The following is a 25,924-nucleotide window of genomic DNA, read 5'->3' as shown; positions in this document are numbered from 1 at the left end:
ATAGTTCAGAAATATTAGTTGCAATGAAATATAAGGGGGAAGGGGGAAGCTATTTTTGGAATTTTAATTCAATTTTTTTTGCCCATAAAACTTTACATGATTGTGGCTTGTGAAAATAGTAAATTGGCAACTAAGAGTATAAAAATTAACACATTGCATAGGTATCATAGCATGCAGTGTTTCCACTAGAGATTGATATTTTGTAGACTATTTTTTATTTGGTTCTTGCCATTTATGATGCTAAAACACAAGTCAGTGGTGGCATTAGAATTTTTTTTGGTGGTGGGGTAGGATTGAAAAAAAAATTTACACATTAAATAAAAACTTAAATTTATTATTGACACATGTACATATGTGTCTACTGTAGTAGCTGTAGGTGACATGGCTTCCCACACAGTAACATACTGTCTTCTATAATATTTTGCTAATTTTTTCATAACTTTAGGAGTCAGGGTACATCCCCCCCCCCATCCCCCCTATCCTGTGTCCACCTCTGAAAATTGTTGGCAGATACGTTAAGGTGCATTGCCAAATCTTGCGTGTTTTATTTTTTTTTCTTAGCACCCAATAGACTCAGTTGATGAGCAGTGGCTCTCTGAATATAGGGCTTGTCAACATGGTTACAAAATTTATGATATACATGTAGGTTATGATTACATACACTATTTCTAATATGTGTACAATATATACATTACCTAGCATTTTTAAATTTTATATTTTACAAAATCAAACACATAATCATGTAGCAACAAAACTATATATTGGAATTTATAGTTATTGCTTGTGTACATATAAACAAAAATAACGTAATTACACTAAATGTGACTATAAAACATACAGGCCTATCACCCTGACCACTGTTAGGCATTTTTCATGAAAGCATATAGCTTTGGTGCCATTAGGCTAGCTGACAGTAATTTATGTTGGAAATTCTTGTATAGTGATATGTCTATAGTGATTCAACTAGAGCAATTAAATAACTCGAAAATGCAATAATCCATGCAATAATATGCATCAAGGCCCTGCCTAGCCAGGCACACATGGTGTGCAGAGCTTACAAAGAAACCACGTGATTTGGAAACTGTTCCAAGATATCATAAAGGGGGTCTGTTTAATAATTTGCTGAGAGCAGATGAGTAGTATGTTTCCTTATTTTGTTTTTAAACTGAATTTTGCACATTGAAAAAAAAAGCCAAAATGAGTTTTTTCAGAATAATTTTTAGACACAAATCCCTCGTACAGATTCTGGAAAGCAAAGTGACTTGCTTTACACCTTAATCTTATTTCTATGCCATCTGATGTTATGGTTACTGTTAGAATATCATAGTTGTCATGTGTATGACGAGAAGACTGCGCGTCAGTTCAGAGCCTTGCGTTTGGAGGTGATACCGCGCTATAGCGTGTCTTATCCTTATTGTGCATTTACTTTCTCTTTCCAGTCCACAATTTCTGCCATTAGCTCTGTCCTTGTTTTGGTTTGCTTTGGTGCCAGATATACACTAGGGAGCAAAAATATTTGACACCACTTTGAAAGGTATTTAAAATCTGTTAAAATATACCTGAAACACTATTATTTTGTAAAGTAAATTTTGAAATGAGAATTTTGGAAGTACATTTTTCTGTTGTATTTCATCCAGAGCATTATTTAATAATATTAATTTCTCATTTATAAGAAGTCAGTTTTGAAAGATATAATCTTGGTGTAAATAATTTTTTGTTGACAGTTTTTTATATCATTTAATATTAATTTTTTTGCTCTTTTGAGCATAGCATATGCCTTTTTATGAATAGTGTGACAGCTAAAAATACATAGTTTCTCCTGTTAAAAATAATAGTATTGAATTTTTTTCGTCAGAATGACTCAAATCAATAGACACTAATTTACGGATTTAAAAATCAGCAAATTAAATAGTAAAATTTGAAACATACAGTAATACCATTTATAGTTAATGATTGTATACAAAATAATATTTTTAATGTTAATTAGTTGGGTATTACATTTAGGCATCAGTGGTTGCTATTTACTCTGTATTACAATCTAAGCATGAAGCAGACTATAGAAGCACCAGCGAGCATCAAATTTGTCAACCTCCATTACTAACTCAAGACACACCCCTGACTAGGAAGGCCCCTTAGTAACTTACTCAAAGTGCCTGTCATGTAGGTAACACATTTTCCGATAAAATGTACTTAATTGAATAAAATATACAGTTAGTTGGAGTGGGGTATTGCATGCTAAATAATGGTAAGGTATATTATTGTGTATGCTTTATAATGGTATTCCAGTACTTCAGATAGTTTTGTCTAGTTATCACTATTTAAGGGTGCAAATAAATGCATTATTTTGATATAGATATTGTAGATATTAAAATAATAATAAATTAACCTGTATTGGATATAATATTGTATTATGTTGCACAAAATGTAATTTTTGAGTGTTTGTGTCTAAATATAAATTCATATATGAATTGTATTAATATGTATTCCTAATTAATACATTCTCATTACAGTTTGCTAGTTTGTCTGCACATGATGCCATTTCGTAACTGTTGCCAACTACGTAATATTGCATTCCTAAAATACTGAATTTTCACGCTCCTTCCCACTTATAGTTTCTTCATTACAGTTTCCTTGTAAATAAAATCCATAATTCCAATGTTACAAGTTTAGTCTCTGAGGTTTTCGAGAGCTCCATCTGGGCCATGGTTCCATTGGTGATTGCATTGCTACCTCTGCAGTCACTGAATTGTGACGTGGAAGTCCTCTGATCCCTGTTTCGTTGAGAATAACAGGATGGTTGTGAAGGGTGGCATTGCAGACAAACTGACAATGACTGGTGTTAATTCACCCAATGCTTGCAGGGTCGGAAAAACTTAAATCAGATTACATAGGACTGCTTGTTTTCTTGCCTTTATCTGTCTCGCAGTAAAAATTGTGTTCAAATAGTTTCTGAAATTACTGAAAATTTAAATGCTTGTTTATCTAGAACATTTCTTAAATGATTAAGGGTTTTAAATAAGTGATATCCTCACTGGAAGGAAAATGGTATGAACATGTAAATTATTAAAAATATCAGAAATATTACGGTATCTCATAATACAGTCCATGCCAGTTTCTGACCATTCACGACTTCTGAATTCTATTAAAGTTATTGGTGAAGTGTTTTTTTTTATTAAGCTTAAACTACTTCTGCAACAAAAAAAAAATACTTAAAAGATTGATACACAACTAGTTTATTATCAAAATGTCTTTAGTTTATTAATTATATACTGTCATTTGTAATGATGGTAGACAAATTGAAATTTTGCAAAATTAACGCACCTGGTACAGTAAGTAAACAAAACATCTTTATATTACATTTTTATTTTTACACAAACAAGCATTTGCTGCAAGGATGTAATATTTATTCATTGAAATACTCAGTACAAATAACAGTAAAAATAACAGATTAATTTTAAAATAATGTGTGTTTGTGTATGTTTGTGTATTTAATTTTTCATTAACATTTATTTATGATTATCCTTTAAATTTTTCTGGTATCTAAAGCAAATTAGAAGTAATTCCCAAAGTGTTCAGCATTGGTACTTTAGACAGCTATTATTTTCTGACTTAATTCAGCATGGAAAAAAATGTTTTTGTCAAAAGAGTTGGTATTTAATTTGGGTTTGCTATGTGGTTTTCCAGAGTAATGCTTATTAATTATTTTTATTTTAGTGGATCACCACATAAAGTACAATTTTTCCCATCTCAGCTCTTCTTCAACCAGCACTAGTAGTATTAATTCTTCTGTTATTAGTGACTGAATAATAGCCTGTGTTTAAATGTTACTTAATGCTGCTTTTGGTTTGCAAGTGAATTATTACTAAACCTTGTTTGCAGGAGGATGATGAGTATGAACCAGAAGATTCTCGTATCAAACGAAAGAAGAGTAAGAAGAGAAAAGCAAGAAGTGAAGACAAGAAAGGCAAGAAGAAGAAGAAAAAGAGGAAGACGGAGAAGGAGAGTGGAGATGTAAGCTCGCAGTGGTTCGCTGTGAACCACCCGCACCGTGCGGTGTGGCTGAGTGGTCAGAACAATTGCCTCCCACCAAGGCGACCAGGGTTCGATTCCCGGCGGGGGTCGAACGCTGATTTTTGCAGAGGACGTTGCTGTGGTGTGTGGATTTTCTCGGGAATCTCCTTTTCCAACCACTAGTTCATTCTGTCGCCACACCATACCCCATCCCATCTCACCTCATCTCAACTCACCTCAGCTCACCTCACCTCAGCTCAGCTCAGCTCAGCTCAGCTCACCACACCACACCACACCACACCACACCACACCACACCACACCACACCACACCACACCACACCACACCACACCACACTTCACCATACCTCACCACACTTCACCATACCTCACCACACTTCACCATACCTCACCACACCACACCTCACCACACCTCACCTCACCACACCTCACCACACCTCACCTCACCACACCTCACCACACCTCACCACAACTCACCACACCTCACCTCACCACACCATACCTCACCACACCTCACCTCATCATACCTCACCTCACCACAGCTCACCTCAGCTCACCTCAGCTCACCTCAGCTCACCTCAGCTCACCTCAGCTCACCACACCACACCACACCTCATCTCAACTCACCTCACCACACCACACCACACCTCACCACACCTCACCACACCACACCACACCTCACCACACCTCACCACACCTCACCACACCTCACCACACTTCACACATTCTCCAGGCCGGCCGGAACAACAGGTCAGTCATCTCATATGAATCTTGTCAGCCTCACTCCATCCATGTAGACCCTGCCTCAGGTTGGAACTACGTGCCTTATTATTTTATCTGCTCTGTGCCTATTTCCTGTCTCTGTTTTATTTAGTGGAATCACATTAGGTCTTGTACTTAATAATAATGTTAATAATAATAATAATAGACAAATTTTTTAAAATGTAATTTGTCATGGTAGGAATTTAGTTTCTTTTTCTTGCATTGTCTGATTTCAGAATTTTTTTTTGTGCAACTGGTCTATGAATTTATTCAAATATGGGCTTTGCCTTTTCTGAGCAAATATTTAAATTATTGTTTTTTGAATATAGGTTGCAGTTAAAAAAAAAAATGTCCATGCATCTCACCAGCACTGGTGTGAAGAATGCTATGGGGACTTGTTTAAATACATTTTTGTGCAGATAATTTTTAATTTTATATTATACTTAAATTTTTGGTGAAACAGTTTATATTTGTACAGTGTCACTGAGAGAGTGTCTAGGCTGATTGGCCTGGAGCTGAAACTCCTAAAGCTTTATTATGTCCATTTCGTTATTTTATTTTTACCAGACATGAGGTGGAATTAATTAAAACATTAAATATTTTGAATAAGGCTGAAAACATTTCTGTAAAGATACTCAAAAATATGTACTGGTAGTTTTAAAATGGCTAATAATAAATTTAATGTATTATTTGTATTTGATTATGAAACAGTTTTTGAGGTGAAAATATGCTTTTTGTTACCACAACTTCAAATAAAAAAGAAGACCTGAATTGTGTATCAAATTAATTATACGTATATCACATTGAAATCATTTTTACTTGTACTTGAGAGCACAAAGGAAAATTTGTGAAATGTTAGAGATATTGTAAACAGTAAATTATGATTATTTACAGTTCTTGCTATAATAATTAAACCACAGAAATGAGAGTGAAATTATGTAATAGAAACAGTAAAATTTGAGGATGCATTGAAAAGTGTTTTGTAGAGGCCTGCCTAGCTTCATTTTTGTATAGGGTAAAGTGATAACTTACAGGATCATTTGAAGCAGTGATAATACCTTTTAATGAATGATTTAAGTCATTGCTATAGTTTTAAATCTTAGTTACTCCCAGATGTTTACCTTTCTTGCTATGAATATATCGTATTTAAGGTACACAACTCACTTGAAGTCAGTTGATATATTCCTAACATGTACTTTTTTCGACGTGGCATGGACAATTTAATATGGAACTGTCTTTGCGTTGCTATTAAAATGAAGGTCTTGGATGAAGGTAAGAAGTGGTTTTTCAGACAAACTGTGCATCGGTCGAAGAGTTAGACTTGACTGCCCCATTAAAACTAGGTATTCTGCTCTGGAAGTTGCGTGTAGTGATTTTAATTTCTGTTGTGAGTCACTTGAGCAATTAATCTGCACCTTTCCAGGAAAGTGACTTTGCTGGCGAGGAAGAGACGGGCGGTAATGACTCGGACTACGGGGCCGGGGGCAGTCGCAAGTCGCGGAAGTCGAAGGGCAGCACGAAGCACACGCCGCCTCCAGCTCCCGTGCCGTCCTCCAACCCAGGTGACTAGCGAACCTTAGGTCGGCCAACATCTCTTCCAGACTCGGAAAGAAATGTCCAAAATATTGTGATATTGAATAAAAAAAAAATTTAATTAGCTAGAGAGTCGGTTTTCCTGAAAAGTAACTGACCAGGAAATTTTCCGAGTTATACTTTCACAAAAATACACTCAATTAAATTTTTTCCAACTCTATTATACAGAACCAAATTAAAACATACATGTTAGCTTTCTTTACCATCTAATGGCTCATTTAATATTTGAGAGTTGCCTAGGACTCACGCTTGTATTTTCTGTGTGTTTGTGTAATTCCTCTTTCTTTCTTGTCCGTTCTTGTGGTTTCTCTGTGATGTACAGTAAAAAACCAGCAATGCATGTGTCCATGAAAAATGTTTTAAATGTAATTGTGTTACCAAATTGTGGGTTAAACCATAATCCAAAAACAAAATCATGTGCTCATTTCTGTAACGTCGCTCCCGTTACGTGGTGGAAATAGAAAGAAAAAAAACTTTCTAATCAGGAGGTCTGTTGTATCCAGGAATTTTTGTCACGCTGACTTTTACAGATGTGTGGAAAGTGTTTGGCTGTGGAAAAATTTTTATTTGAGTGGGCGTTCATTGCACCGCGTCTGTCCAGCATGAGGGTGACTGTGTGTTCCCGGGTGTTCCAGAGATGCCGAGCGTGGCAGAAGTGTGCGAGACGTTCGGCCTCACGGACGTGAACATAGACTACTCGGAGTCGGACCTCCAGAACCTGACCACATACAAGTTGTTCCAGCAACACGTGCGCCCCATCATTTCCAAGGAGAACCAGAGGGTGAGTCTCCCCGCTCTTGACCTTCTAGCGACTAGTGGCGTGTGTCACACAGGCGTGCTTGTACCGTGAAACTGTTTGACTTGATGTAAGCTTTTGGACATACGCCGTTGCTTAGCTAAGCAATGGCGTATGTCCAAAAGCTTACATCAAGTCATGCACTCCCATTGCACAAATCTTTCAAAAATAATATAAAACTGTTTGATCTCTGATTTCTGTGCTCAATTTTGTTCTGTTTTATTTTCTTCCTAAATTTCTGAAACTTAAGTTTAAACTTTTATTTATTTTTTTGATTAGATTTGTTTAACTTTAAATGTGTTAATATATGGCATATCAAATACTATTCTTTCAGTATGTAGAGGTGATCTTGTGAGGTGTACAACTGTACACGGCATACAGCATAGGAAATATAAAATAAAACCTTCAATTTCGTGTTTCGTCTGTAGTTAAATACAATGTTATGTGCTGTATGTTGTTTCTCGGGCAGGTGCCGATGTCGAAGTTGATGATGCTTGTTGCTGCCAAGTGGAGAGAGTTCGTAACTGTCAATCCGAATGCAGAGGAGGACAACGACTCGGCCACCGAGGAGTCTTACAACCGAAAGCCCAGTCGCTCGAGATCGTCCAAAGAAAAGGTTTGTTCCACTTGCGTGAAAGATGATGTGTTGCGGAACTTTTGGTGGGTGAGCTTTTGATGATTCAAGGGTTGACAATACTTAATCCGGATGCTTTGTCAGCTGTGAAATGGTTGGTGAAAAATAATAAATAAACAAAAAAAGTTAAGTTTCTTGACTTATGACTAGACAAGATAATATTTTTTTTAGCCAATTTTTATTTTTAAAACGGAGGCTTTAGATTTTAATGTTTTTGTTGTTATAAAAGCGGTTATTTAATACTTACTCCACTAAAATAGAGGTAAAATAATACGTATATCCAACATTTTTACAGTAAAATAGTATTTAATAAATTAGCAAACATTTATAATTTAAAATTGATTCATTAGTATATGCACAATAAAACAAATTAAAATAATTTTTCTGGTCCATTTGGTACAATTTTTTTGTCCGGGAATAACAGTATTCCTTGAATTTCAAACATTAAAAGATCCGTTTATACAATATAATATTTAAATCAAGTTTTGGTTGAATGCTACCATATCCATGATAAAACTTGCATTTTGGTGCTATATTGTGTATTAACTTGCATTTCAGTGTTACGTGGTTATTTGACATGCTTTTCAGTGTTTTTGGTTTTATATAATTCACCATATAATCATGTCCCTACTTATAAACTACATTTTAGCTAATTTGTTTCGGTAGAAATTTTATTTAATGGTTTTGAAAATAATTTAAAGGCTCTGAAATTAGTTTACCTTCAAAATTTTATATATAGGTGCATAAATTCCATTGTACTCCATGAGGTTTTTTCTGTTTGTAAGACATGCCATTTGGGTGGGTTGTATTGAATTTCATATATTGGTTGCATAGAAGAAGAATGCTCGTGATGTTTGCTGTTTCCGGTCTCCAATACAGAAAAGGAAAATGGAAAATAAGGGATGGTGTGGTAGGAACAGGAAGCCAAGAAGACAAGAGACAAAATAGTGATAAGTGTTGTCCGTTTGCGACCTGCACTTTTCCAAGGCAGAACATAACAAATTAACCATTTACAATGCCGGAAAATAATAAAAAAAAAACAATCAGAGTACATTTATTTTGGCGTTCTATATTTACTGCGCTCTGGTAATCACTTTAGAAATCAAACAAGCAATGTTTTTTTAATACATCTCTTGGGCATTTTGACGTGACTTCTAATAAATTGTTCAAGGCCGGCTGCACGTACGAAAATGGATGACTCATTGTCCCGTTATGCTTGTCCCGTTACGCTCATTGTACGCTTGCGCTGCATCTATCTCTCTTCCACTCGATTAGAACAACCATCGATTTGACTTTTTCGAGGCACATTAAACTTGAAACACTCCCATTCGTTCCCTACTTTGCCTATCATCGTCCTATCCTTAACAGAATAACACAGATTGGAAGAAGTTAAATAGCAAACATGTATAAAAGTTATAGTTAAAATAATCTCTTCGTTAAAGTAATAAACATATTTGAATTAATGAGTGTAAATAAAAGTACATTTATCAATTAAATTGTAGATTTCATTTCACTCCTTCTTTGTATCCATACAAAATAGTGATAATTCAATAAAAATAATTCAATGTTATTCATAAAAGTATGCAATCATTTCATCAATGTTTTGTAATGACGTTGTCACGTTAAACTATCGTCCGTAAACCGACTTTACAGACAACCGATTTTTTTTTGTACGTGTTTTTGTGTGCGAGTGGTTGAGGGATGTGTAGGGACACCTGTATTTCGCGAATACATTTCGTTTCAAGGTATTTCACAAAATACTGTAGCTTTTCTGCTGTGGTTATTGGCTGGGGTCGGTGAGAGGTGTCGTCCCGCTCTTGACGGGGCCGACGAGAATGTGGTCACCGTACTGCTGCACCCTCACAATTTGCCATGACTCTTAGAAAAAGCTACAGTATTTTGTGAAATACCTTGACATGTAATGTATTCGCGAAATACAGGTGTCCCTAGGGATGTGCGGGGCTGGGGCTGACGGCGCGGTGTGTTACCGCTGCAGAGCGAGAGCCTGGACCTGGGGCTGGAGGACGAGGACGAGGACGAGCGCGAGGAGAAGAAGAAGAAGCGCAGCAGCGGCCGCAAGAAGACCGGCGGCAGCGCCAAGAAGGCGGCCAGCAAGGTGCCCACGCTCAAGATCAAGCTCGGGAAGCGCAAGAGGGGCAGCTCGGTGGGTACCATCGCCGGCCCCCTCCCCCGCCGTAACTGCTGGCACGCGAACGTCGCTCGGCGGTGCAGGTTTTGTGTGTTGGGGGGGGGGGGGGGGAGGTTTGGCTGTGAGAGTCGGGTTTGCTGTACGGTTGAGTGGTAGAGGCAATCGGGATCCCGGTCCCGGCAGGGTCAAACCTGGACCTCTGCGAGTGGCAACCGTATCGGAATTTGTTGGAAGCCACTAGGCAATAGGATTTTTCCAGGACACCAATGTTTTCCCCTCCTATTCATTCTATTAGATCTCCATTATAGGCCCATCATCCTTCATTGTATCTAACAACCTCAATGTCAATGTGATGTTAATCCTTTGCATACATTCATTCTCTCATTCAGCAGGGATGTTCAGGCATTAATAGCCATAGCCAATAAAGTCTTCTGCAAGTTATACTCCCCGCAGTTATTGGAAGAAATGACCTCTTGAAAAAATTTAATTAACAAACTAAATTCTTAATTAAATAGCCAAAATTAAAATAACATTATTTGTCCATTAGTCTTGATGGGAATTATGATGCAAATTGGTTTTGTGTATCCACCTATTTTGCAACAGCTTGCAAAAAAGCAACTGTGTTAAATTTTTTGGCTCAACATATCTTAGGACCTTTCTAAAAAACTTGTTGTTGAAGTCAACATTAGCGTACTGTGGTAATTATAACAGTTGTAGTTGCCCATGTGAAATATAGTTATTTTTTTCATTTTCCCCCAACTGTTACTGATTGGTATCTCTTGGTAATTACTAAACTGGAATAGGTTATAAAAGCTTGTGGTGATATGATTTATGCAAAAAAATTAGTTTTTTTTTAAATTAAGACTGCTATTTGAATCGGCACATGCTGAAAAGGCCTGTCAAAAATTAACCAAGTGAGTTAAGCATGAAAATCGTATGTTATAGGATAGCTTCAACTATCTATGCTAAAAGGGATTGAGTCACATGCGTGGATTAGCTAATATTAGCTAGGGAAATTCTTAACTTACACTAAAAGGGTTGCTTAGAGACAGATTTATTCGTTTTTCTCAAAACTGGGTTGCTTGGACTGAGGCCCTTTTAGCACGTGCCATTTCATTTAGGGTAATGATGTGTTGGTTCTGGTTCTCAGTTCCACCGTATTCTCAGCATATTTACCGGCACTGAGAACTGTAAATATAATTACAGTACCACGGAGTCTTTCTGACTTCATTTTATACCCCGTGTTACAAGTTAAAAGTGAAGGCTCGTAAATCTTAAAAAATTGTTGGCGACTAGACAACAGGCAATCTCACCTTCCCTACTTTCACCCCCTTGGCCAGCTTAGAGCCCACCCAGATGGAAAAAAAAAAAAAGCCTACAGTCGGAATGTAGGGGTCGGGATGATGTTGAGTGGTTTATGGAAATGATGGTCCTTCAAGGCGTGGGCACAGTCGCCGATGTGCGGCGTGGGTACGAGGCAGGGACGGAGCGGGGCAGGCGATCCTCGAGGGCGCTCGCTGCTGTTGCAGGAGGAGGAGGGGGAGTCGCTGGCCAACTCGGAGCGCGACTCGGACGCGGAGTTCGAGCAGATGCTGCAGGAGGCGGAGGACGCCAGCAAGACCACGCCCGAGGACGGGGCCGGCGAGGAGGAGGAGGAGGCGGAGGCCGGCGGCGCCGACACCCCTCCGTCCGGCCAGGCCGCCCCGCCCCGCCGCAAGGCCAAGACCAAGATAGGCAACAAGAGCAAGAAGAAGAAGAAGACCAAGACCACGTCCAAGTTCCCCGGCGGCGAGGGGGAGGATGGCTACGAGGTGCGTACCGGCGCCTGCACGTTCAGTTGGTATCCTGCGAGTTATTGAAAAATATTCAGTTCATATCCTATATTCAAAATTAATTTAGTATTTATTACAAAATATCAAATTGAAATTATTTAAAAACATTTTTTTACATATAGATAGGCCTACAAAATGTGGGACTGATCCACAAAAAAAAAATAATTAATAAAAAAAATATTACATGTATGTGGATAACTTGGAATTATTTTGAAACTTAAAATTTTCTGGTGTAAGAAAATGCATTCCCAGATCCCCCACCCCCTCAATCTCCATTTCACACTTCTTTATTATTGTTTCATGTAAATTCCTCTTTTTTCAGTGTATTGTATTCTAGATCAATTTTTTTTGCACTTATGTATGAAAAAAATAAGTTTTACTGTAAGTAAAAAATTATTTTAAAAATAAATTATGAAAAATTTAGAATTTGTGAATGATATTCAATATGAATTAAAAAAAAAAACACTACCTGTGTTGTTCTAACAGAAGCTAGGCTCAAGTAACATCACTCAAGATTCAAGAGCACCCCTAGTGGTTGGGAGTTTTACTACAACCTTAAAAGAGTACCCATGGCCATAACCTCTCTTCATAAACGTGCAATGTAAATTATGACACCCATTCAATTTTTTAATTATAGTTTTATTAAAAATAACTGAGGAGGGCTTCAAAAACATGCTTAAAACAGCACACATCAAACTAAACCCTTGAATTTTTATCACATGGTGAATTGTCGTTCTTCAAAAGATAAGTCACTGCTTTTAACGCAAAATAAGAAACTGACTAGTGTCGCTTAATCCTTAGTAAGTGTAAATTTATTTGTCATGTTAAACATACAAATAAAAAAAGTTAAGATGGTTACATGGACACCATGAAATCCTGTTGCTATAAAAAAATGTTGATCCATAAATTAAGTCTTTAATAGTGAAAGGTACTTCAATATATCCATATGCTTGGAGTATAGTAAAATATAGTAAAATAAAATCATTTATTAATTATAATAGTATACCAAATTGGTGTCTTAACAATATTTTTTTTTTTCCATGTGGTTATTTTATTATATTGATGTTCTGACCCTGTCTTCTGGTATTTTCAAATGTTCGGCCGTAGCTCCGACGCACAGGATGCAGCTGTGGAAAATGATTGTAACGGAAGTATGCATGCATCAAATATGGCTTATATTCTTGCCGGTGGTTGCGAACTAGATAACCGGGAAGCGAATGCAAATGTGCGGGACTGAGCCGGTGTGTTGCCGCAGACGGACCACCAGGACTACTGCGAGGTGTGCCAGCAAGGGGGGGAGATCATCCTGTGCGACACGTGCCCCCGGGCCTACCACCTGGTGTGCCTGGACCCCGAGCTGGAGGAGACGCCCGAGGGCAAGTGGTCCTGCCCCCACTGCGAGGGTGAGGGCGTGCAGGAGCAGGACGACGACGAGCACATGGAGTTCTGCAGGTGACCGCACTTCACACTGGGGTGCAAGCATCTGGGACTGGGGTGCAAGTATCTGGGACTGGGGTGAAAGTATCTGGGATTGGGGTGAAAAACAGTGGGATTGGGGTGAAAGTAACTGGGATTGGGGTGAAAGTAACTGGGATTGGGGTGAAAGTATCTGGGATTAGGGTGAGATAATCTGAGATTGGGGTGAAAGTATAAGTGGGATTGGGGTGAAAAACAGTAGGATTGGGTTAAAAATAACTGGTATTGGGGTTAATCAGAATGGGGTGAAATTAACGGGGATTGGGGTGAAAGTATCTGGGATTGGGGTGAAAGTATCTGGAATTGGGGTGAAAGTATCTGGGGTTGGGGTGAATGTTAGTGGGGGTTGGGGTAAATGTTAGTGGGGGTTGGGGTGAATGTTAGTGGGGTTTGGGGTGGATGTTAGTGGGGTTTGAGGTGAATGTTAGTGGGGTTTGGGGTGAATATTAGTGGGGGTTGGGGTAAATGTTAGTGGGGTTTGGGGTGAATGTTAGTGGGGGTTGGGGTGAATGTTAGTGGGGGTTGGGGTGAAAGGATCTGGGATTGGGGTGAAAGTATCTGGGGTTGGGGTGAAAGTGACTGGGATTTGGGGTGAAAGTAACTGGGATTGGGGTGAAAGTAAGGGGGATTGAGGTTGTCATTGCAGGTTTACACTGTGTGTCTTGGTGAAAACTTGATTTTGTAAGTGGAAAAAGAAAGATTGAAAACACAAGCCCACAGAAACCAAGCCAAAATAGAGCATTGAGAAAAGTTAGACATTACGAAAAATTCAGCGGTGGGACCAAAACATTTTACTGAATAAGATGGGAAATCATATCTTGTGGGAACGTCTTAAGCAAGTTTTTTTTACTTCGTGTACGTTGTTCTTAACGTAACTCTACTGCGAAAGCTTCATTGTAGGCGTTGCTTCCTTGTTTTTGTCGACAGGTTGTGCAAAGACGGAGGAGAACTACTGTGCTGCGACTCCTGCCCGTCCGCGTACCACACGTTCTGCCTGAACCCCCCGCTCACTGACATTCCCGACGGGGACTGGAGGTGTCCGCGGTGCTCGGTGAGTGCTTGACGCAGGGGCGTAGCCGGGGGGGGGGTGGGGGGGTTAATTTCTTATTCATCACTCAAACAAATTTCATATTAAAATCAATAAAAATTTTTACCATTACAATATTTAAATGTAAGTTGTGAAAACTGCTAAAATAGCACTATTTTACACCATAAAATGCAAATTTTCCCGCGGGCCCCCTGCTTTTATAGGGGGGGGGGCATCATGCTTCTTAACACCCACCCCCCCATACACAATTCCTGGCTACGCCACTGGCTTGACGTGGTTCCCTTCGGTCACTGGGCGTGTGGAGTGTGTCTGTCAGTTGTTCATTTGGTATAAATTTAACGAGGTCATTATGCAAATAATGCTTGTTTTTTTTTTTTTAATCCTCGAACCATAGTTTTGCAGATTCGTTAAAACATTATTTTTACCATAAATTACTTGGCAGGGAATTAAAATACTGTCTAAATTTTTAAAATTAATTTCTAAACATAATGAACAATTTCATTGAACCATTCTTTGATAAAAATAAACTGTATTGTATAAATTTTGGACTAAATCATTTTCACTTGAAAAAAAAAACCTGTATTGAACTGTAGCGAAATAATATATGAAACCAGAATATAATTTTATTCATTTTAAAACTTTTTTTAAATAACCAATTTAAGCAGTAGATTTGCTAAAAATTTTCAATTTCCTATCAGTCGACATCACTAGTTTTGGTGAAATTTTTACTAAGAAAGCAGAAACCTTTGAATTTTTTTTTTTGAGGACAGACTGTCTTTTTAAATAGAATGCATGAAAATAAAAATCAGTGGCACAAATATTTCTCTTTTAAATGAATTTGATAGAGAATGAAGCTGTGAAATCGTGTCTGCACGAATGGAGTGTGTTGTCGCAGGCGAAGCCCCTGCCGGGAAAGGTGCAGAAGATCCTGACGTGGCGTTGGGTCGAGAGGCCCAGCCCGGAGGAGGAGAGGCCGTCGGAGGAACCGTCCACCAGTAAAAAGCCGCCCCGCCAGCCTCCTCGCCTCCGCGAGTTCTTCGTCAAGTGGAACGAAAAGTCGTACTGGCATTGCTCCTGGGTGTCGGAACTGCAGGTGGGTATGGATGCGAAATTTAGTTTGTATAACATCTTATCACTTCCAAAATCGATGAGCGATCGTGATGCCACGTTGAAGTACCGTATTGGTCCGAATATAAGGCGACCATTTTTACATAAACGAGAGATGCGAAAATTGGAAGTCGCCTTATTTTCGCACCCAAGACGTCAGAACTGCAAATATTAGTTCCAAACTGAAAGCTACAGTAGAAACATTGTTACAAAATGTTCACGATTTTTTATATTAACTAAAACTTCGTTACCTCACACAGGGAAAACGATAAATCCACCCAATATTGCAGTAATTCACAATTGTTTAAAGTTGAAAATTAAAATATTTGTTCTTGAGTAAAAATGTGAATGTTGAAGCATCTCAAAATGGCAACCTTTTATTACACAATTTGTACTTTATGTACAATCGCGTGTCAACATTTACGGTCATTTATTTTCAGATTTTTAACGGAAATATTTGTACTAAAATATCACAGCTATTTTCAGAACGATTGTTTACGTTTACAAAGAACATTTCGGATGTAATGTCTGGCAACTGTCTTTCCACAATATTTCTTTGTTGTAAAACGAACATTGCCGAACACGCACGAAGACGCCATTTTTACAGGAATTTGGTACGTTGCTTCAAAAGCTATTTTAATAATTTCACAGTAATCCACTCTTTATTTATGTAAAATCCTTTCAAACAACATAATTATCATAGATTATTCTTTAAAATTCATAGGACAGAGACACTCTTGTCATAAAGTAATATGGACAAATATTCGTGATCACGTCACCGAAGTTATTCATGGCCGTATGCTTCACCATGGCAGCTAGCCACTTGTTTTGTTCCGGCAAGCTGCATTCTGTGTTTGCGTTGTTACATCTAACACACAATACTAAATAGTAATACGTATCTTAAGTGAAACGGAAAGTTAAATGCTGTATTTTAAGAGTGATTAATAGCCATTGTAAAAATTTTAAATTCGTAGATACAGTAAACTGTGAAAAATGAACGATCACACATAGGTGGAATGGCGGGGAACGAGCTCTAGACAAATAAACAGCTCTGAAGATGACAATGATGCAGCTGCATTAGAATAAACATACGAAAAAATTTCTAGTGTAATACTTTAAAATGTAAATATTTTCTAATTGTTTTCTTTTGACTTTTAGTGTAGGCAATTCAAACTTTTTTTAAAATAAGTAATGTGATAAATATAAATTATTTGTTATACATAAATGCAAAAAGAATTTATCAACACAAAATGTATGTCTAATGAATTTTCACATTAATTTCTGCCAAAATTATTTTTACATTTGTTTGGCCTCCTGAAACTGCAGGTCGCCTTATACTCGGGGTCGCCTTATATTCGGGCCAATACGGTAAATAATTTAAAGCAGGGCTGGCTACCCATGTTATCCAAAAACTATTTTTTTTTGTTTTCAGTCTTTCATATACTAATTTCGCATTATAGTTTTGATACTTTTATGTAAATAATTATTTGCTTAAAAGCAGTCTTAAAAATTGGATTTATGCGTATATAAAGTCGTTAGATTGAATGCCGAAGATTTATTTTTTGTGCATAACATTTTGCTTCCCGTGCATAAACAAATTTTGTACGAAATTTACGTTCACGGTCTTGTTGATGTTTCATTTGCCGTTACCACAATAGCTTACCTTATTATTAAATCTATTGTGATTTTGAATATTGATAAACAGAAAATATCTCATGATCAGTTAGTGTTTTAATTTCAGTATAAACATTAACGGATGTAAATCACTGCAATCAGGACTGTTAAAGATCATGGCAGGAGAGAAGAATTTCACAAGAATGCAAATTATTTAATTTTGTATTTCACTATACTTGCAAGCTTTTCAAATGTAAATTTTCAGAAATTGTACATTAATTTTGACTATGAAGTGTTATTCTTTAGGTTAACCTTCTACTTGAATTTCCATAAATTTCATTCAGAAAGAAAGATTGGTAATTAAAATCTGAATCAAAACTGGAATGGGGAGAAATTGTGAAATGGAACCATTAAATTATTCATTTTGTTGCTCAGAAATGTTATTATGCCCAAGGTCTTCTTATATGTAAATATGCACCCCATGATTATTTATACATTGTGATTTTATATTGGAATTTTATTCTGAAAATGTAATTAAAACTTTGATTGGTTGTATTTATGTACTCAATAAATACTGAAAGTTAATTTTAACAGGAGTAGTGACTTCATTGAAATGGCATTCAACAAATGCACGTCGGTAGTTGTAAAAAATTATTTTGATTATCATACTTTCTAAAGAAAGATAAAAGTAATTGTTTAGCACTCTTTTGATAAGCTCTCCATATTAGTTACTGGCCTTTTTCTTGGTTGTGGTTTCATTGTGCAGAGATTGGTGCTGTTGTTCCTTAGATGGATGTCTTCCACCCCTTGATGATTCGTAACTACATGCGGAAATACGACATGGATGAGCCGCCAAAACTGGACGATCCGGTTGACGAGATGGACAGCAGGATGAAGAAGATCAGAGAAGTGAATGCAGATGATATCGAACTGGAGGAAAAATATTACAGGTCAAGATGATTTTTTTTTTACACTGTTCCATTTTTATAGGTTTTGGTTTCAGCTAGCCTGCTTCTGATTTGATACCATGTGAGGTTGCAGTGCATCTGTTCTGAGAGTGTTGTCTGTGGAAGTTCAGTGCAGTGTGTATAAGCTAATCACTGCACACGTGAATCAGTGTAATAAGTCCGCTGGATTTGGTTCTCAAAACAAAAATCGGTCAAACCTGTGACATAATAAATTCGTTAAAATTAAATTTTTGCAATATGTAGTTTTATTACTAAACTTGTATGAAAACCTAAATTATGGTCTCTTCATCTCCTACTATAAGGTTTCACTACATTTTTTATGTATTTATGAAATCTGATGCTTATTATTTAAATTTTGCTAAACATGGGATCATCACCATTGAGTTTTTAAAATTGGTTTTTCTGGAAAGTCTGCATAGTAGGTTGGTGCATTGGTAGTGATTTTGAGGCTTTTGTTTGGTAGACTTTAAGGTAACTTTAAGTGTGTCTAAGCTGCAAGCTCACAGGTTCATCCTTATTGAAACGTCCTGATAAAGTCGTGTAATTGGTTTACAAGGTATTTGTAGGAATGGTGTTGAGTTAGGGGCAAGATTTTATGGTTTTATTTTTAGTCGAATTTAGGTTTTTAAAACAGATGATTTCAGTGTTATTGTTTTTTTATTTTTATAAAAGCAGTTTTGTAATATTTGGTCCTGTTCACAAAACTGAATTGAAACTAATAGTTTAGCTGCATGACGCCCAGCAACGCGGAGAAACGGTAAAAGACTGACGAAACTATTTACAGATGGCACTGCTGAACAAGATGGCCGCCACAGTGGCGCACTCACGATCGATGGCGCCAAATTCAAATATCCAAACCACCACACGTTCTAGCACTATGCCCAAACATACCGCCCACCAAAAATAACATTTTTTATGTTTCACTACACTGGTTCTTAGTTGACTGGCAACCGACACAATTTTATCACTGGCCGCTTCACCACTCGATGCTGCTGTTTGATAGTAGCTACTCTTGACACACCATCCTGACCAGGATGTAGGGTTGCGACGCGGCCGAGTTGCCACTGCAGGGGTGGAAGGTGGTCTTCTTTGATGAGGACAAGGTCACCAACCTGCAGGTCACCTTCGCTTTTGGTCCACTTGCCACGTGGTTGTAGTGTGTGCAAATATTCCTTGTGCCACCGCTGCCAGAAGTGCTGTGATGCACTTTGTACCAGCTGCCATCTGTCTAATCTGTTGGTCTGAATTTCCGTGAGGTCTGCAGCTGGAGGAGATGTCAGAGAAGTGCCAACAAGGAAATGTGCTGGCGTAAGGGCCTCCACGTCATTTGGATCTGATGAAATGGCACAGAGTGGACGTGAATTGAGGACAGCTTCAATTTGAGTGAACAAAGTCGACAGCTCTTCAAACGTGAGTATCTGCTGGCCAACGACTCTCTTGAGATGGTACTTCGCAGACTTGATGCTTGCCTCCCACAGGCCTCCAAAATGTGGCGCAGATGGAGGATTGAGGTTCCACTGAATCCCACGAGTAGCCAGAGTGTCTGCCACACAATGCCAGTTAGAGGTGTTCCTCAGGTACCTTTGAAGGTCATTGAAGTAGCGACGTGCCCCTATGAAGTTGGTTCCACAATCTGAAAAAACAGCCTTACAGAGTCCACGCCTAGCCACGAATCTGAAAAAGGCATTTAAGTAGGCAGTGGTACTCAATGATGAAACAACTTCCAAGTGTACTGCCTTAGTTGCTAAGCATATGAATAAGCACAGGTAGGCCTTGGATGAACGACTGTTTCGACCATTCGAAAGCCTGACTTGGAAAGGGCCCCCATAGTCAACACCCACATTCAGAAATGGTCTTGTTTGTTGCACTCGACTTGGTGGAAGATTTCCCATGGATGGCTGCACATTGGTGGCTCTGAATCTGTAACATTTTACACAAGCGTGTATCCTAGTCTTGACAGCTCCTCTACCTGCCACTATCCAGTACTCACACCGAATTGCAGCATGTGTGGCACTGGGGCCAGCATGAAGGTGTAAGACATGATAGTAGTCAATAATCATTTCTGTCACAAAACTCCTTTTGGGAAGCAGGACTTGATGTTTCATTTCATAGGCTACATGTGAATTCTGCAGGCGTCCACCTACACGGATGATCCCATCAGCGTCAATGAATGGCTGTAGTCTTTTAATTCCAGAAGAACATTCGCGAGCTGCAGCCAAACAATCAAACTCTAATTTGAAATTCTCTTGCTGAAGCTGCTTCAAACACACCTTCTTGGCAGCGTCAATTTCTGCTACAGTGAGAGGACCTGTGTGTCGCAACTCCCTTGAAACCTTTAAATTTAATGCAAATCTCAACACGTACGCAAGTACTCTTTGCAGTCGTGACCAGGACGAAAACCTACAAAGGATGTTAAGAATGTTCGGTATACACTGACCAACCAATGAGACTAGCGTGATTGCCTTCAACTCCTCTTTACCTTCCTCTGAACTGGTATATCCTTGACTGGGCCATAAATCCACCTCTGCTGTCAACCAACTTGGCCCAGTCCACCAAAGTGGGTGTGTTAGAAGCTCCTTGGGTGAGAGTCCTCTTGATGCACAGTCTGCAGCATTTTCAGCAGAGGAAACATGTCTCCAGTGAACCGGAACCTTGCTCTCCTGAATACGAGAAACTCTGTTCGCCACAAATGTTTTCAGCCGATGTGGCGGAATCTTAATCCAAGCAAGCACTACGGTCGAGTCACACCATGCATAAATGCAACTTATATGGATTCGCTCGGACAGTGTTGTGATCAGTGATTCAATCAATTTGATAAGCAAGAGTGCAGCCTGCAATTCAAGTCGCGGAAGTGTGACGGTCTTCAGTGGTGCAACACGTGACTTGGCGAGAAGCAAATGTGATTTTGTTTCACCGTGGCTAGAAGTCCGCAAATACACAACAGCTGCGTAACCTTCATTGGATGCATCACTAAAACCATGGAGCTGGTATTCTGACTGTGGTGCAGAAACAAGACGAGGTACGGACAGCTTGCTTAGGACATCCAACTGGCCAATGAAAACCTGCCAATCAGCAACTAAGTCTAGTGGTGGGGTGTCGTCCCAAGAAACTCCCAGTAACCAAAGCCTTTGGAGAAAGATTTTGGCTCGAATGATGACTGGAGTAATCCACCCTAGCGGATCATATAACCTAGCAATTTCTGAAAGGATGGTTCTCTTGGTGACTGTTGCACTGGCATGCTGAACATGATATGAGAAAACGTCTGCCTTCCAATCCCATTGAAGACCAAGTACCTTAATAACTTCATTGCTACCATGAAAACTAAGTGGACTCTCCCGGTGATCTTCTGGAACTGCATCCAAAACTGCCTTACTATTACTGGACCATTTTCTTAGTTCAAAACCACCTTGTTTCAGGAGATTTATTAATTCTTGCTGTAACGCGAGAGCTTCTGTGACTGATGCTGCACCAGTCACAATGTCATCTACAAACACGTCATCCATCACAACCCTTGCTGCCATCGGATACAGAGGACCCTCTTCCATTGCAAGTTGCTGTAAGGCTCTCATCGCCATAAATGGAGCAGCTGAGACTCCGTAAGTGACAGTGTCAAGTTGGAATTCACGTATTGGTTGGTCAGGGTTCTCCCTCCACAGAATTACCTGGTATGGTGCATCGTCTGGATGCACGAGAACCTGACGATACATTTTGCAGATGTCTGTAGTTAATACCACATGGTGAAGACGGAAGTGAGTGATTATGTCCACAATGTCATTTTGAAGCTTGGGTCCAGTCATCAAAACATCATTGAGTGACTTCCCTGAAGTGGAGCGAGTTGAGGCATCAAACACCACTCGTAACTTTGTTGTTGAGCTGGATTCCTTGCACACATAGTGATGAGGGATGTAGTAACGACGTTCCTGACCAGTTGCATTATCTAGACAATGCATGTGCCCCAGTTGCTCATATTCACGGAGGAACTTGCAATATTCGGTATAGGCTTCCGGTTGGTGATGTAGTCTGGATTCCAACTGACGTAACCTCTTAACTGCATGACTACGTGTATCTCCTAAATCTGGGTCTCTCTCCTTAAATGGTAGTCTCAGTACATATCTTCCTTCGAGGTTTCGTGAGTGAGTCTCAACAAAATGATTCTCACATTTTGTGTCTTCTAGGCTGGAATGCTGGACAGATGGTAACTCCTCGGTCTCCCAGAACTTGCGGATGGTATCTGTTAGGGCTGTATCCGATGACGCATACATTGAGACAACACCACTACTGGAAGTATCTGCAACCTGAGTCACCTTACCCATAATAACCCAACCAAATATACTGTGCAACGCTACAGGAACTCCCTTCGAAGGCTGGTACCGCCCACCATCAAACACGTCTGGATATACATCAGCACCAAGAAGGATATCAATTGCTCCTGGAGTATCAAAAGATGGGTCCGCTAGTTCCAGATGTCGATACATGTCTCTCACATGGTGGGGAAGGGGAATGGTGGGTAAATTGGCAGCTATGTTCTTCAACACTAAAGCATCAGTAACAACGTCAGTTCCTACGCCCTTACATGATGTTAGAAAACAAGTAACTGCACCACTGTTAGCAACAACAACAGAGTGAGCCAGACCCACAACAGGAACCTTAGCCCTTCGACACTTTAGCCCCAACCTATGAACACATTCTTCGGTAATAAATGAGCTCTGCGATCCTGAATCGAGTAGTACTCTAACATTTTGCAGCATTCCACTTGCATCCTGAACTCGTACCATAGCAGTACCTAGAACGACAGTGGTTGAAACTGCAGTTGAAGAAGTTAGCAATACCACTGTCGCAGCATCCTCCTTGTGACTTGCTTGTGGCATAGTAATCTCTTGGATGGATTCACCTGCAGGTAGTTTCACTTCTTGATTGGGAACCGCAGTGTGAAGGAGAGAATGGTGTCTCCTGCCGCAGTGATAACAGTTTCTTCTTGACCTACAATCCTTCACTCTGTGACCTTGTAAGCAGTTAAAACACAGCATCTTCCTACGTACAAACTCTATCCTGTCATCACTTGACTGACCCGTAAAAACAGGGCACTTGTGAAGTCCATGCATGTCTCCACAGGCACTACAGGGCTCTGCTTCTGCTGTCACTAGAAATGAGGATTTAAAATTTGGGTTTTTAGGCAGTGACCTCTTTGGAAAAGGGCGTGCGTCAGGCACTACAGCTGGAGTGTGATTTGACATCATCAGGGCCTTAGACTGCAGCTCCACGAACTCTAACAATTGATTAAATGTGGGCATTTGAACATTTTTGTGTGCTATTTCAAACTGATTTCTTGTATCTGGATCAAGCTTTGGTAACATTAGATTCAGCAACACAAAGCTCCATTCAGTAACAGGCAACTTCAGAACTTTCAAGGCACCCAGATTCTCCTTTAGAACATCTACCATATTTCTCAGTTTGTCAGGCGCAACAATTGACAGACGAGGAAGTTGCACAATCTTGTCCCAATGCATGTTTGCAATTGCCCAGACATTGTGATACCTATCTACCAAAGTTTGCCATGCCAGAATATAATTTTCCTTAGACAGTGGGAGTGTCTTTATTAGATTAAATGGCTCACCTGATAGTGATGTCAGAAGGTATTGGTGTTTCTCCACATCTGACAGGCCCTCATTATTATGCACCAAGGATGTGAAAAGGTCATAAAATGTGGGCCAGTCAGTCAAGAGACCCTTGAATTCTGGCAACTGCAGCTTCGGCAACTTAACGTTCGAAGATGTCTTGGCAATTTGATTGCGTTGTTTGTTCTGGCCTGTTTCGTTAACAGTGATCTTGTTAAATACTTCCTGTATCCTATAGTAGGCTTCATCAAATTCCTCAAGTTCCCTTTCGCTGGCTTCAGATTCCACTGACTCGGTCTCTGTAGCTTGAATAGCAAGTTGCATGTGATTTTCTTCAAAGTCTGTCTTCAATTGGTGTAAATCGGTACACGTGGCCTTGAAAAGTCCCGCGCGACTCGGGTTGCGCTCGACTTCGTCGGCGAGCGTCAGAAGTCTTGTAATGCGGCACTTAACGAGGCGCAAACGTGTTTTGGCTTGATTTGACATTTTAAGTAACGGTCTTGCAGACGTTCGGACGCACCGGCAATACACGAACCAATGCAAGATAGGTAACCTAGGCCTAACCTAAAACCACACGTGTTGCCTATAATCGCTTGCACGCAATCAAAATTACGTAAAGTACATTTATGAGCTCAAATAATACAGTGTTTGCGTATACACTGATATTTTCTTGATAGCACAACACTATAGTCCCGGATAAAGTCACGCACGCGATTCGTAACGGTACTGCACATGTCAATTTTTGAACAAAGAAGACCGATATCTGAATGGCTTTTACGTTGTTTATGCGATCCACCGAATAAACTGGCTCAAACATACAGATATCCGGCCCGGAGGACCAAAAATGTTCACAAAACTGAATTGAAACTAATAGTTTAGCTGCATGACGCCCAGCAACGCGGAGAAACGGTAAAAGACTGACGAAACTATTTACAGATGGCACTGCTGAACAAGATGGCCGCCACAGTGGCGCACTCACGATCGATGGCGCCAAATTCAAATATCCAAACCACCACACGTTCTAGCACTATGCCCAAACAGGTCCACTAAAACAGCGGTAAACGTTAATATGCTGCATTTTTACGGTAAAATAATTTTTAATGAATTGGTCTAAAACAGTTTAATTCAGAACAATAAAAATAAATTAGCAAGCATTTGTGTTTTGAAATTGATTCAATAAGAGATCACAGTAAAACTAAATAAATAAATTTTTTCTGATACATGCACTTTGGTTAAAATGATTTGTCCAGAAATAACAACATTCCTTAAATTTCAAACATTAAAGTTTTATTTATTTTTAAATAAGTTTTGGTTAAATGCTACTTAACTCCATGATATACCTTTGCATTTAGGTGCTATGTGATGTATTAACTTTAGAGCTGGGCCGATCATGCCGATGCCGATCATCTGCTGCCGATCTTGCCGATCTTCTGAGCCGATTAGAGCTTTCAAGTACCTCTGATTACACGTTGCTTTTGACGGATCACTATAAACGGTGAAATATTCCCAGAAAAAACTACTTTTCATTGACATGATTACTTATAAATCACCACACACACGTACACACAATTAACTGCGTTAAAATGTAATAAGGTCAAACCAAATCTTCAACCTAATCACAACTACGTCATTATGTGATCCGTGTGTGCCGGTAGACGTCAGCGATGATAATTTTATTCCCCCCAGTGCCGCCAACAAACTTTCAATAATTCCCGATTGTAAGTTAATTTGTGAATACGAAATACAGTAGAACCTCGTTAATTCGTAATGGTCGGGACCAAGATAATCACGGATTACCGAATTTCACGGACTAGCGATTATAAGCCCGGAAGGTCTTGTCAAGCTTCTTAGACACCAGCGTGCAGCTGGGTTAAGGCCAAGGTCATGTGATGTAACATCTCCTGAGGCTTACTGCGCCTTGGCAGCAGATGGATAAAAATAGTAAACTCCCCATTATTCATGTTAATTGGGACCCGCCGATGCCCGGATAATTGAAATTCTGTAAAAAAAATAATACTAATAATAAACCCGGATAATCCTTCACGGTAAGGGTCGTCTTCGAATTAGTGTCTCGGCTTAAAAAAATACGGCACTGCCTAGCCATTAGTTCACGGTCATTTACAACAGCCGAAGAGAGAAAGATAAGATCGTGCTGACCTTGCACACATAAATATTGGGTAGCCCCCCACCTCCCTCACTTCATTCTACCAGCCGAATGCCAGCCAGACACGTCACTGGCCAGGCGCTTGCTGTGCGTTGGCGGACGGAAAGTAACTCAGCAGCACGTGAAACAACATTCA

The 25,924-nt window shown here is 39.3% G+C and overlaps 1 protein-coding gene across 2 annotated transcripts in view; it reads left to right on the top strand.

Moving 5' to 3' along the window:
- The window catches only part of LOC134537001 (chromodomain-helicase-DNA-binding protein Mi-2 homolog), an 83,812-nt gene that overhangs the window by 1,229 nt on the left and 56,659 nt on the right, over positions 1-25,924 (top strand). For both annotated transcript variants that reach the window (XM_063377156.1, XM_063377155.1), the window contains exons 3-12: positions 3,880-4,011; positions 6,216-6,354; positions 7,021-7,166; positions 7,651-7,797; positions 9,812-9,979; positions 11,494-11,775; positions 13,052-13,248; positions 14,200-14,323; positions 15,216-15,413; positions 17,831-17,991. In XM_063377156.1, the coding sequence (XP_063233226.1) occupies positions 3,880-4,011; positions 6,216-6,354; positions 7,021-7,166; positions 7,651-7,797; positions 9,812-9,979; positions 11,494-11,775; positions 13,052-13,248; positions 14,200-14,323; positions 15,216-15,413; positions 17,831-17,991 (1,694 nt within the window). The remainder of the gene's footprint in view (positions 1-3,879; positions 4,012-6,215; positions 6,355-7,020; positions 7,167-7,650; positions 7,798-9,811; positions 9,980-11,493; positions 11,776-13,051; positions 13,249-14,199; positions 14,324-15,215; positions 15,414-17,830; positions 17,992-25,924) is intronic.

Source organism: Bacillus rossius, chromosome 11 (genome assembly GCF_032445375.1).
Source record: "Bacillus rossius redtenbacheri isolate Brsri chromosome 11, Brsri_v3, whole genome shotgun sequence".
In the NCBI taxonomy this organism is placed as follows: Eukaryota; Metazoa; Arthropoda; class Insecta; order Phasmatodea; family Bacillidae; genus Bacillus; species Bacillus rossius.
The sequence above is the reverse complement of the archived record's forward strand: the minus strand, read 5'-3'. Positions and strand labels throughout refer to the sequence as shown.